The 13,406-nt window shown below is 40.2% G+C and overlaps 1 protein-coding gene across 2 annotated transcripts; it reads right to left on the bottom strand.

Moving 5' to 3' along the window:
* Positions 1–524: 524 nt before the first annotated feature.
* KCNG3 (potassium voltage-gated channel modifier subfamily G member 3) lies at positions 525–13,369 on the bottom strand. Of its 2 annotated transcripts, none has more exons than XM_083828834.1 (2): positions 12,564–13,369; positions 525–4,106 (listed from the first exon to the last, which is right to left on the bottom strand). In XM_083828834.1, the coding sequence occupies exons 1-2, from the start codon at positions 13,217–13,219 to the stop codon at positions 3,461–3,463; spliced, it is 1,302 nt and encodes a 433-aa protein (XP_083684960.1). In that variant the 5' UTR covers positions 13,220–13,369; the 3' UTR covers positions 525–3,460. The 2 variants fall into 2 exon arrangements, with proteins under 2 accessions (XP_083684960.1, XP_083684961.1); XM_083828835.1 differs by having other exon boundaries at positions 12,597–13,369.
* Between the last annotated feature and the right edge of the window lie 37 nt (positions 13,370–13,406).

Here is a 13,406-nt window from a genome sequence, read left to right as displayed (position 1 = left end):
TTCAAAATTCATTGGCATGGGTTTAGCTTTAGACAAACAGGCTGGGTCACAATTATGTAAGTTCTCTTTATTTATGCCTAGTTTTATTATATTTGTATTTTATCTAATTTGTTCCAACTGTAAATGTTTCAAATAATGAAAGAGGTACTATCCATGAAATATTTTTACTGTGTTGGCTTCAAACTGGCAATTATTAGAAATGAGCCACTTTGTCCTCATTTGGCTTTGAAATGCTGTAATTTGGAAAGAAAGCTCTGCACCCAATGTCTGCATAAAACGTGGTCTCAAGTACACTTTCAGTAAAAGCGTCACCTGTTTAAAGATACACTTATTCTAGACCACAGAAAATTGATCATTGAAAATGTAACATGTACCCTATTTATTTACTATAAAATTCTGTTTTAAAGTTACCATTGAGATCATGTTACTTCAACTTGGTTTCTAAGGAAACTAAAGGCTACACACTGATAACCATAATACAACAGCAAAAAATAATAATAATTAAAAAAAAAACAACACGACAGTATCTCTCCTTAGTGGGCTTATAAAGAGAGCAGTTTCAAAATAATATTTTATTATAACTCAAAAATACATAAAGGTTATTTTGTCCACATTTTGCCATACAAAAAATGAACATAAACTGTTTTAAAAAAGTATATAATCTCCACAGACGTTTTTTGTTACACAATTATTTTCAGTAGATAATCTTTTTACACTGGGGAAGGGATTCTTTAGCTGGAAAAAAATCATAAAGGATCATTTTGTTTGTGTACCAGATATAGCCTGGATCTGTTCATCTTTGAAAACTTCCCATCCTTAATTGCTTATACAAAATGATTTGTGATGCAAACTGGTATTCAGAAGTTATGTGCATTAGTTTGTGTTCTTTCCTTTATACAAAAAGTTAGATTTACACGTAGTGCTGCAATGCATTTTATTTTGTCTTGAAATCAAGATTGCAACGTACTTCAAAGTACATTCGTGTTGTGTGCTGATTTCAAATAATTGTCATCCTGAGGATGGGGTGTTTTGTGGGAGGAGGGTTCTACCCCAGACCATTGGTTTGGTTAAATATAATACAAGGACAAAAGGCAAAATAAATTTTAAGGAGTTTTATTGGTATTTTTTCCCAAGCATTAATACTTGGAAAACAGCATATGAAAATCTGTAGGGCAAAGTTATTATGTGGTGGTTTTTTTTCATTTTTAATGGAAAAAAATGGAGAAAAGTATAAAAAATAAAGGTTTTCTCCTTGAAAAGGTTTTTTTTTTCTGATACTGTCAAAATAAACTTTTCATTAGAAGATGAAAATGTCATTTTCTTCAATTAGCTCTGTTTGGATTGAAGTCTGAAATTTCAATTTTGTCAAGAAGGAATTTTTTTGTAAGGAGGAGAAAACATTTCAACTGACAATAATGTATAATATATGCAGGATATATATAGGTACACATGCAGGAATACAGAGCCAGCATCTCTGCTGGTGTAAAACATCTAAGTGTCTCTGAAGTCGCTACTTACCTAGCTAACATCAGCTGTGAATCTCACCTAAGACAGAACTTTTTGCTGATATTTACCTCTCTGTGGATGCAAGAGCACGTTCCTGAACTACGTAATTTCAATACAAAAGGCATAAATATAGCAGTATAGGGAAGTTTAGAGCTGAACGCCAGAACGTCAGTGGCAAGAAACAGAGGTATGTCTGTAACATTACTTAATAATGTGTTCTTTAAAAACTACTGAAGTTGAGCTCGTCTGTGAGGAGGCTACTAAAGTTCTTTTCAGGTCTTCAGAAAAATTGTATTTGCAATGTAATTCCTTAAGACTACTTAAGACTAAGACCACTTAAAATGCTAAATGAGTTTTTCAAGTCTTGAGTGCTCTTTTCATGGTAGAGCCTTCAACATATGGTCATTGACCAACGTGGCATTTCTATTTGAGTGAGCAGTTCCAGAGATGTGTTTTTTAGGTGGTACTCATTTTATTTCTAGAGCTGTTAACAAATACATATATAAAAGATGCTTTTACAGCACAGTAATAGTAAACGCATTATTTTCAGGCAAGCACATCAAATTCAACTATGCCAATGACTCTGAACTTCCAGGTTAATAATGATGTTTATTGGTACCCAAATCTGTAAAGCTGTACCTAAATATGTTTTAGTATCCAACTGCACAGTTCTACATAGCAGCTTTTCAGAATTATACTGAACAAGGCTGTTTAGCAGTACTACACAAGAAATGTAGTGAACAATATTTCAGAACCTAACTTGATTCATTTTAATTTTCTAGTTACATTGGAGAATACACCCTTTTGCCAAGCGCAACTTACACTTCTATATTTTACTTTCTTTGATCTCTTTTGGGCTTTTTACAGTCGTTTTTAAAACTTCTATGAAAGTAAAATGTATGCTTCTGTAAGGATTGCTGAATTTCAAGATGATGATGAGTCTCATCTGACAGGGAGCAGCTACTCTTGTTTTCCAGTGCTTTCTCCAGACTGTTTCAAGTGATGGAATCTTATAATTGGTCTTAGAGGACTTTCACTACGATATATATGTTCGTTTAAATGGGAAAAAAATATGTTTATGAATATATAACTTCAGGTGGATGGAGTTGAACCGCGTGTATGTAAAATTTGGATAGCTCCCCCACTAAGCTACCAGAAAATATATTTATCGATGCCCGAATTTTTATGCTGACCTTTATAAAGTACCACGCTTCTATTAAAGATTTGGTTCCAGAGAAGAAAGTAACTGTGGTTAAGGAAGTCCTTGCTACAACGTTCAAAGGTATATGTACTCTTTAGTTATTCCATTATAAATTCAGAGCAAAGACACTTACTCCACTGTTTTTTTATGGAAAATTTGTGTGCTTCATCAAAGATCAGAATCAGACCTCAAGATTTTTTTCCCTACTGACCTATATTCTTCATCTTTTCTAAGTCACAGAACCAGCTGTACTGTGTTGTGAAGCTCAAAAGTAGCAGCAATTCTCCTTCAAGTATCTAGTTTGGTTATCTGGGTTAGAAGTGGAGATACTTCAGGCAAGAAAGTATGATGCCTCTACAGAGCATTTAGATTTTGTAATCTTTGAAAATCTTCTGCTACACATTGCTTTGAATGATATAGGATGTAATTATGGGAATGACGAATCTCAATGTTAAACATATTTTTTGTTCTGCTTTTGTGTGGAAAGGCAAACTGAAGACCAAACTGGTCTGGTGGAGGACTTCTGAATCCTCTTGTGTTGTTCTCTCAAATTTGAAGCATCACTCTCTCTCCTTGCAAGGTGCCCAAGGCAGGTGGTTATCCTTCCTGTCTGAATGGTGATGGGCTTTCTCCAGGCTGGCGAGAATGTTGTTCCATAGGACCATCCAGTCAAGGAGGACACGTGAAGAGACTTTCCACCATCTTCTTCTAAGACAAAGCTTAGCAAGTAACTACAACAGAACTCAAGTTTGGTCAATTTAAGAATTCAGCTGAGAGGCTTCTACTGTACCGAGCAGACCGGAACTTGAGCTCATGGTAACACTGCACAAAGCTATGATAAATGAAGGTGATTGGCAAGGCTAGTAAAACGATGCCACTAACCACACAAATTCCTCCGAGAATCCTTCCTGGTACAGTGATGGGACACATGTCACCATAACCAACCGTGGTCATAGAGATGATCACCCACCAACAAGCAGCAGGGATGCTGGCATAATCCTTATTCTTTGTTCCCAAGTCCAGCCCATTTTCAAGAAGCTGGGAAAGTGCACTGAAAATTGCCATAGCAACACAGATAAAGACAAGGAGCATCACCATCTCTCTGTAACAACGCTTCAGAGTCAAACCAAGTGTTTGAAGGCCAATGAAATGACGAGCCAGTTTAATCACCCAAAAAATCCTCATCATTCTTAAGACCCTCAAGGTGACTCCAGCCCTCTGAAGCTGTGAGTTTTCCCCTGTAAAAACTGTCATTAGAACAGAGATGTAGTAAGGAGTAATTGCCAGTAAATCAATGATGTTGAGAGGTCTTCTGACAAACTCACACTTGTTTTTTGAAACGATGAACCTCACAATGCACTCTGCAGTGAACCAGCCTATGCAGATAGCTTCAATTATCCTGTCAAAAGAAACAAAGTACAGTATTTATGTTCTGAGGAAAGGCTTTAGTGCCGGTTTGTTTTTTCACGGACATTACCAAATTGACATTCAGTCCTTCACAAGCGACAAACAGAAAGCCACGCTATTCTTATTCTGAGCATGTAACACCAGGTTTCAGCAACTAACCTTAGGATCTAGTGCAGAGTTTAAACTGATCTGTGCTAAGAACCCTGTCACCGATCACTTTCTGTGAATTACAGATTCTAGTCCTAATACTGGACGCATATGCCTACAAAATCTGGAACCCTGCAGGAAATGATTGAGTGCCAGTGCGTAACATAATCTAGAATACTTTGTTTGTTTTTGTTTAAAATCTGTGAGAACTGATCCACTTAACGAATGCCAAGGACTGTGGATCAGTGAACTGGCAATGTGTTGAACCAGATTGCTAAACTGAAATGAAAGTGAAGATGGAGTAGGTGGAAATCAGCTTTTGCATCAGATAATTCATGCAAATTGGCTCTTCAAGAACCAGCTGAAACCGGTCTTATTTGCATACTAAATAGAGGCTAACCTAGAACTGTATTCAAAACTTTATAATATCGACACTAAATACAGGTGATATTTTATTCTTCACAGTTGGGTACACATAGTACCAAAGTAATAAGCTTGTGTCCTTCCATTTACTGCTAGGCTTGGCATTACTGAAGTTTTTCTTCTCTTTTAAATGTAACTCCCCTTAAACCGTGTCACAGTAAAATGTCAAGGTAAGCAAAGCAATAGGCAAGATCATCTTCTTGCCAAATACAAATAGCAGCCCTGATTAAAGAAAGCATTGCTGTCCTGGAGGGTGATTTCATTACATTTCTGAATGCTTTAAAATCCCAGTGCAGCACGTGCGACTTGAGAACATTCTCAGCCTGAAACCACTAGAAGGTAGAAATGGGTATCAAAATAACCCTTTTCTTAAGATTTCAAACTACGCTCACTTATTTAACGTGGGAGGGAATGGGAGCTAATATTTTACTCTTTCCTTTGTTTGCTCATCTTTTTTCAACAACTTTTTGTGTAAAGAAAAAGCCACTTATCAGTGCCATCTCTACCAACAGGTCTGAAAGCAAAGTGAGATAAAATTGGAGATTGAAAATGCTAGATGAAACCAGAGATTTTTCTTTCTACTGCAGGGATTCTAACAAGGTACTGTCTACAGAAACAGTAGTGATTTGTAAGTAATAATCTGTCTTTTGAAACATAAAATTTTGTTTCCCTAACATGTTTTCTTTTTTTGTTACCATTTCTGAAATCTGTTGTTATTATTAAAACAGTGGCCTGCTAGAAGAACAAAGTCTTCTGGAACTCCTGTAATTATACTACTAGACTCTATAAACCAACTCTCATAAAAGCGTCATACGCTAAAATTTTATTTATTAATTTCATTTTATTCATGCATTCACTTTAGTTTTATGTGAAATAGTAGAGGCAACAGTAATAGTCAGTCGACATAAAGTCGTAAGTTACGCCATAATTCCAGCCACAGAAAATTTAAATGAACATGAATTAACTACTCAGGGAAGTAGTTACATAAAATCAGACCTTGCTATGACCTTGTTATTCATGATTCATGAATAACAATGAAAGTCCTGTAAGCAAGAGGCCTTTCGTAATAAAGGGCTTATAAAATACTTGTTCATGTTTGCAGCTTCTGTTGTAAAGGCCTCTGAATTTTAAAAATAGCTTCTTCTGAAGAATTAAATGTTCTCTTAAAAATTAAGCTTTTGAAGATATTCGTGTTTCTGTTAATAACGGCAGTGGGAACTGTCATGCCCATTTGTTTGGTAAAAGAAAATTCAGGTCATAATGTCATCTAAACAAATCTTGTACTGAATATATGCAAGTGTTCATATGAATGTATTATCATTCCTTCATGTTAAAAATCAAGAAAAAAATGTTAGTGGGTAAATTCACTTCAACCATTTTAATATACATGATGAGGAAATATATAAGAGTATTTCTAGTAAAAGTAGCCAGACAGCAAGATCATGGTAATGGATGCACTGATAAAAGCTGAATGTCCTTAAAGTTGGCTGTTTGAGAACTCATAATTGTTAAAAGAAAAAAATGCATCTGGAAATAAATTTGCAGCCAAGAATATTCTACAATTCTGACAAACTCCATTACATCTTACAAGATTTGTCTGGTAGTTATGCCTATGACCTATGACGTTGAGCATTTACATGAAAAAGCAATTCTTAATTTTACAATTTAAAGCTGTTTCAATTGGTATTTCCTGATGCCTCTATAACATTGAAGGCGTAATTTCTTGATTTTATCACAAATTAGGCGGGTTATCTCTGAGTCAAGCTTTGAGGAAGCTAGGTCCTAATAGTTGTGATATCTTAGAAGTCATCTTTATGAATCAATATTGATTCAGAGGTCTGGTATAACTTTGGGGAGTAGTTGTGCAAGTAAAAATCCATGTTAGATGAAATGTGATCAATCTGTTGTTTTACTCTGTTGGTCCTTAGCACAAAAGAAACTGTAAATCAATTATACTTCAATAGGGAGGACTGGAGCGTCTTTTGTTGTAGAACAGACTACAAGACAGCTAAGAAACAGTACTTGATGCAAAAATGACAAAGCAAGATCAAGATAGTGGAGATGCATTGCTGCCACTTGACAACATATTGCACTTCAACGTCTCCATTTTTTTATCTGTCGTTCTTTCTCAGCAATTACACAACCTGGCTAGGGAGATGATAAAGAAGGGTCTTTCCTACTACTTAGCCACTAGTGAAACGTGTTGTTCCTCCTCTCATGTCACTCTTTTTTGCTTTTGTAGATGGGTTTCAGCAGTCCTGATGAACCACCTAAGTGCGTAAGTGCTTAGGTAAGCACAACTAGAAACCTCTGGCCTGTTGTGAAAGCTGGAATGCTACATGCTACACTTCTACTTTCAGATTAAGTCTCCCTCTCCCTTACAGTGACTTATCTTTGTAACTAAGTTATATCCTTTTGAATGGAGAAATAACATTTAATAAGAAAACCAAAATTAAGTCCTTTACTTCATACTAAAGTTTTTTTTAAGGCCAACTAAAATGCATTCACTTGGAAGACTAAAGTAACTGTATCTTCTGCAATCAATTCTTAAAATATTTGCTGCATATTCACATGACAGACTGCCTGTTCATGAAATAATATGCTCTTTAAGCATCTGTAGCTATATAATTAAATCATGAGCTTTATTTGGTAAAATGTAGTACCTATTCTGGTTTGTTGGGTTTTTTATCTGTTCAGTTTTAAAATAGCTGGTATTCAAGAAGGAGCTGGGAAATTAAAAACAAGTCTATTAAGTGTTTCCTTAAAGATTCCCCATAAAATTGGAATAATTGGAGAATATTAAGTCCTAGTTTTTAATAAGTTGTGGGTAATTTCTGCTCAAACTTACTGTCCATTGGCCTAGACCTAAGTACATGAAAGAGTAGTGGTTTTTCTTCCTGAAATTGTAAGCCTCTTGGTACTTAACAGGTTTTCAAGATTGCTTTAATGAGTGTTTTGTCCATAAACTGAAAATAAAGCCTTTGTGATCCTCATTTCTACTGTAATTCAGTTGCTGTTTAATTTTCTGTTCCATCTGATAACAACCTTTCAGAATAGGCTATTTTATGTACACTGAGTTAAACTGCTTGAAAATTTTTTCATGCACTAACAAGACTTTTATTATGCTAAAAAAAATCACATTGGAAACATCATAAAGTATTTCAACTTAGCATTACACTTTGGCCCAGCATGCTAATTTGTATACTTTTAATATCCACTGGTGAGTCAGTTGAAATCTCCCCAAAATATTCATTAGTGGCACTATTACTGATTAAACTTGTAAATAAAACATACATATCAACAGGACACACGAGGAAAACAGATGATACGGTTAAAGACAGTATATGACAGGATTAAGGTCTGTCAGCACTGATTTGATAAATTGTTGCTAAAGCCTATTTCCATGTAAGATACATTAAGCCTGAAAAATGTCCAAGGAGTAGTGAGAATGATCAAATTCCTGCTCAGGAAGACTCCAAGCCATTTCAGCAAAAGGTCTTTTTTAATCCTTTTGAAATCAACAGGATTTCTGCCTCGCTACAAACTGCAGAGCAAGGGCAACAGAACAGCTAGTTTCACTGTATTAAAAACCTTGCTGGTGTTTTTCCTTTATGTCCCTGTTTTGATAGCAATAATATTTCCCGATGCATTAAATGCCGGAGCATGCCTCCTGGGGGGGGTGGGGGTGTAATGACCAGCACTACCCTGAGAAAGGGAGGGGCCAATGCCCCACAGCTCTCAGGTAACACCTGGAGTTGAACATCCCAGCCCCGGTGTCCTCAGCATCTTTTCCGTATGCTTTGCTCACAGGAGTGGCACCTAGCCCTGGTGAGGTTGTTGAGGTTCCCCTGTAGCCAGGAAGCGATGCATGGCTGTTCTTTGTGTTATCTCTATTTTTCAAAACTCTGTTAAATTCGTTAGAAGAATCCACATCTGTGTTTTTAAATTGGGTCTGTAGTTCCATGCATTACTTTCAGCCTACTTTTAGAACTTAGGCAAAAATATGGTGTTCAGGCTGGATCTTACGCAAGAAAGAATGTCTTATTTTTATGAACGGGTGTTGGGCATGAACATTTGGGTGTTCTGAAATAATAATGACTTTTGTGCATTTCAAATGCAACTTCTTAAGCTGATGTTTTGCAGAGATGAAAAAAGCCCACTGGCATCTGTTGAGAAATGCTGTTTGGAGAAGTTACTGTGTTTATTTGCTTTCGCTTAACAGCATGGCAATCATACATGCTTTACAACTGAGGGATTATTTCAGTACAAATTTAATCATGATTCTGTAAGTAAAAAAGGGGCAACAGTCTCTTCTTGTGCTAACTAACTATTCATATTTAATTTAGAAAAATAGTTTAAAGATGGGTAGATAGAACTATACTGGCTTTAAGTCAAGCAGCTTCAAATGACTTCTTATTACAAGCTTAAACTCTCCCCAAAAGATTATGCTTACAATCAGTTAATGGATGAGTCCCTGACCAGAGACTCACAGCATGCATCTGTTGGCATTGATCAGAAGAGAGCAAAGATGACTTGAAATTGCCAGAAGCAACAGAAGGGGAGACAGGTGCCCCTGCTGTCTGCTCCTAAACTGTGCAAATCTGATGCAAATCTTTAGCTCTGGTAAGTGAAACATGCCAAGACAGGGAAGAGAGCAAAATCATAAAATGCAAGAAAATTTCAATAACTCCTTCCTCGTCCTAAGCATGGACCTGGGGAAGGCAATCCCTCTGCAAGTCAGGGAATTATATTATCAGTGTCCCTGAGATCTGTGAAATTCAGAGGTCAGATTCTTCATCGCTCTCCTTAAAAAGCCTTAGAGTTTTCTGTTGCCCTCTGAAGGGGATTACTGCAAAGGATCAGAAACAGCCATGCGCTGTTCACCTTTTGACAGCATGGTCATAATGAAAAGTTATAACAACATAAGGGTTTCTGAGAAAGATAGGGGAAAAGCTGGGTGGACTCGATTCTTCCGGTGAAGAGGTGTTTCTGTAATAATAACAAAAAGAAATAATAAACTCAGCTGGTATTAATTGGCAGCAGTAGTAACCCTTATCGCAAACCTCATTAAAGAGGCTGATTTTGTAAATTATAAGGAGTTAGTTACCACCTCGCCTCTAGAAATGATGTCCAGATAAGGTGGAGACACCCCAGTAGAACTGTTTTCACTACAGCTGCCCTGAGTGGTTCTGGGGGTGGTTACCACAGCTCAGCCACAGAAGTTACCGTGTGGCACCTTTCCAAACTGTAAGTAACATAACATTGAGGAAAGGACAGTTGTTTTTTTATTGGTAAGCCTATGAGAGACTGAAAATACCAGAGAGATTTTAGGGTTGCTTAATTTCCAGAGGTAATTCTCATCTCTTCTAAGTACTGGCTCATACTGATCTAATAGTTGGTTACACCCAAAGTCTGCATTGTAAGGAGTTCTAGATAAGCCCGTTCACTTTTCATTTTTAAAAGTTTTCAAAATATGTTTTTAGGATAATGTAGTCTTTGTACTAGTAATTATAGTGCTGTGTGTCAAAACCCACTTGCTTACAGCAGTAATATCACAACTTCTCTTGAGAAAAATACTGTTGTATTATCATGTTAGATAGAACTTTATTTTAATGAGATACCTTGCTTAATAAACAAAAGCCAGGATTTGGCTTCAGACTTTTGGATAGATCAGGAACTAGCAGCCAGGTGTTTACAAGCACTCTCACTTAGGATGGATGGCATCGCCAGAGTACACAAATCCTTTGGCAAGTGTAAGTAGTTGTAACTTAACTGGATCGCTCAAAATTAAATGTAGCTCACTCCTTTTTTCCAGATATTGCAGGCTTTTTAGTCATGACACTGCATACACAATAAAGAAAGGAGTAGCCCCCGTAAGAGAACAAGGCCACCTCAGCAGGTGACAAGCTGTGGACAGAGGAACACGTTTGTATCTGTTTTCAGTGTGTTCACCATTAAATTGCTATTGATTCACATTTGCAGTGATAGCACATGGGTGAAGACACGCAAAATGAGCCAGCCTGTATTTAGTGCTCATCTGCAACAAGATTTTTGCAAGAAAATGGTTAGAAACTGTTCAACAGCAACTTTTATTTATACCTCCCCCCCCCCTTTTTTTTTAATTGCAATTCCATAGACTGCTGCAGCTGGTCCTAAAAAAAACCTCACCCTGTCATTGACAGGGTCCTTTCTTTTTAAAAGTAGCCTTCAGTGCCCTGACAAGTGCTTGGCTACACACTGTCCCACAAATACTTAGGACCTTATCCTTCAAATGCTTGGTACACAGTTTAGTCATTCAGAGGAGTAAAATCATGTGTATATCTACACGGGTTCTTGAAGATGAAGGCACTACGAAAGAAAAATTACATGTCATCTGCCTTGTTCATCTGCGACTCCCAGTAAGTGAAAAATTGTTAACTTCCACATCATAAAGATGCGATCAAAGATATGACTAAAGTCATTTATGCTATCATTGCCGTTGTGTATATTTTCAGCTATGTATTGGGGGGTGTCTAAGCAACTTGCTGCCTTAAGCAGAGATCACTCAGAGCATCCCCTCTTTGAAGTAACAGCAAAGATTAAGGTTTTTTAACTGGAAGAACCTGTAAGAGCAACTTTTGACGTATCTGCATGTAGGCAGGAATCAACAGCTTCTCAGTCTGTATCTGCTTTCTTTTTGTTCATATGATTAATGCTTTGGCTTGGCTACAAACAGAAATACAGGTGCACTTTCCATTAAGTTAATGGAAACTATGAAAATACTTTCCAAGGAATTAATTTGGCTACTAAGATATAATATATCACATTCCAATTAACTCTACGGTAAAGGATGGTAATTTCATAATGACTAGGCTGCAATTTCACTGTAGGACCCCCTTAGCAGAGTAGATGCTGAAAACTTTTGTTGAATACTGTATTTGTTTTAAACTAATGGAGAAGGTGGAAAACATGAGAAATGTTTACTTTTATAATATCTATATCTGAATCTTATTTATGAGATAAGTCTTACTGGAACAGTCCTGATCCTGTTCTCTAGAGAACGGAAGATGGAGAGCAATGGTACCGAAGTCAGCAGAGTCACATCGATGTAACCCTGAGGTGAGGTCACAAAGATGATTTAAAAAAAAAAAGGCCTCACTCTGACTGGTGTAACACCAGCACTGAGCCTTATACACCCATGCCCTGGTTGCTGCAGCTGTTTCACAATGTTAGTGTCTTTACATACGTTTTGTCTAAAGGAAATGTACACATCTGCTATACGTTCATACCCTGGGGCACTGTGCGATGCAGCTGCAGGAGCTTAATGCTCAGGCTGATCACCTGCGGTGCCTCTGTACAGAGGAGCTGAGTGGCAGAGGAATGGGGTCCGGCTGCCGCCCCATGCGAGGTGTTCCCAGATCAGCTCCCTAACACAGGGTGTGCTTCTGTGCGAGCGCACACAGCGCGCTCTTCCCCAAGTAAAAGCGAAGGGAGCTGCTTTCTTTCAGGGCTTTATTTTCCTTTTTTTTTTTTTTTTCTCCCCCACGAAGAGGGGGTTTATCATGATTTCCTGGGCGTGGGAGCCTCCCTACGTGGGTGAGGAGCCCCCCGTGCCTCCAACGGGGGCCACGGCAGTGCTGAGACAAGAGGGGCGGGCGCCTTTGGAGGAGCGGGAGCCGCGTCCCGATCGCTCCGGCTCCGCTCCGGTTCCGCTCCGGGTCCCCCGAGCCCCCCTGTTCCCCGTCCCCGGGCTGATTTCGGGGTTCCGGGGGTGCAGGCGGGGAAGCGGCGCGGCCCCGACCCCCCGAGACCTCCAGAGCATCGCGACGAGCGGCGGCACACAGCGGACGGGACACACTGGGAGGGGGGCGGACATCGGGAAAATAAAGGATCCTCCTACCCTGAGGGCTCCCTCACTGACTCTGCTGTGTACCTGCTCTGCTCCTCCACGCTGCGGTTCTCCGGCGCCCGCCACTCGGGCAGGGTGCTGGCGCACAGCACCACCATGGACACGATGACGAAGAGGATGGAGACGGTGGCCAGGACCTGGGCGGCCAGGGAAGACGTGGGCTCCTCGAAAGTCCTCCGCATCCTCTCCAGCCACTTGCCGCCCTCGCCCCCCGCCGCCCGCCGCCCCTTGGCCCGGGCGTCGCCGCCCGCGTCCCCCGCCGGCTCCTCGGGGCAGTAATAGGGCCGCGACTCGGCCAGGCGGTCGTCGAGGCGGCGCTGGCAGCAGTAGTCGAGGTGGGAGCCCTCCAGCCCCCAGTAGAGCAGCTCGTTGTAGAAGGAGAGCTCGCACATGTGCGGCACGAAGCGCAGGTGGCCGTGCCGCACGTAGAGCATGATGAAGCCGAAAGCCTCCGAGTGCCGGTCGAAGAAATACTCGTTCCGCTCCCGGTCGTAGTCGTCGCACACCTCCAGCACGTCCTGCTCCGACAGGCAGCCGTGCAGGCGGCTCACCCGCCGCAGCGGGAAATCCTTCAGCACCTCCCGGGAGAAGGAGTACCGGGTGCCCCCGACGTTCAACACCACCGGGGGGCCGCGGCCAAAGTTCATGGCTTGGGCGGGACGGAGGAGGAGGAGGAAGAGGAGGAGGAGGAGGAGGAAGAGGGGCAGGGGCCGGGCCGGGCGAGGCGGGGGGCGGCAGCGGCTGCCCCGGCTCCGGCTCCGCTCGCACCGCTGGCGGCTCCCGCTCGGCGACGGGGCGGGCGGGGAGGGAACGAGGGAGGGATGGAGGGAAGGA

Source organism: Anser anser (assembly GCF_964211835.1).
Source record: "Anser anser genome assembly, chromosome: 3".
Classification (NCBI taxonomy): domain Eukaryota; kingdom Metazoa; phylum Chordata; class Aves; order Anseriformes; family Anatidae; genus Anser; species Anser anser.
The sequence above is the reverse complement of the archived record's forward strand: the minus strand, read 5'-3'. Positions and strand labels throughout refer to the sequence as shown.

Excerpts from the sequence above, each read along its gene's own strand:
- KCNG3 (XM_083828834.1), bottom strand. The coding sequence starts at position 13,219 with ATGAACTTTGGCCGCGGCCCCCCGGTGGTGTTGAACGTCGGGGGCACC. Across the intron at positions 4,107-12,563 it reads TCAGTGAGGGAGCCCTCAGG|GATAATTGAAGCTATCTGCA; the intron begins GTAGGAGGATCC and ends TTCTTTTGACAG.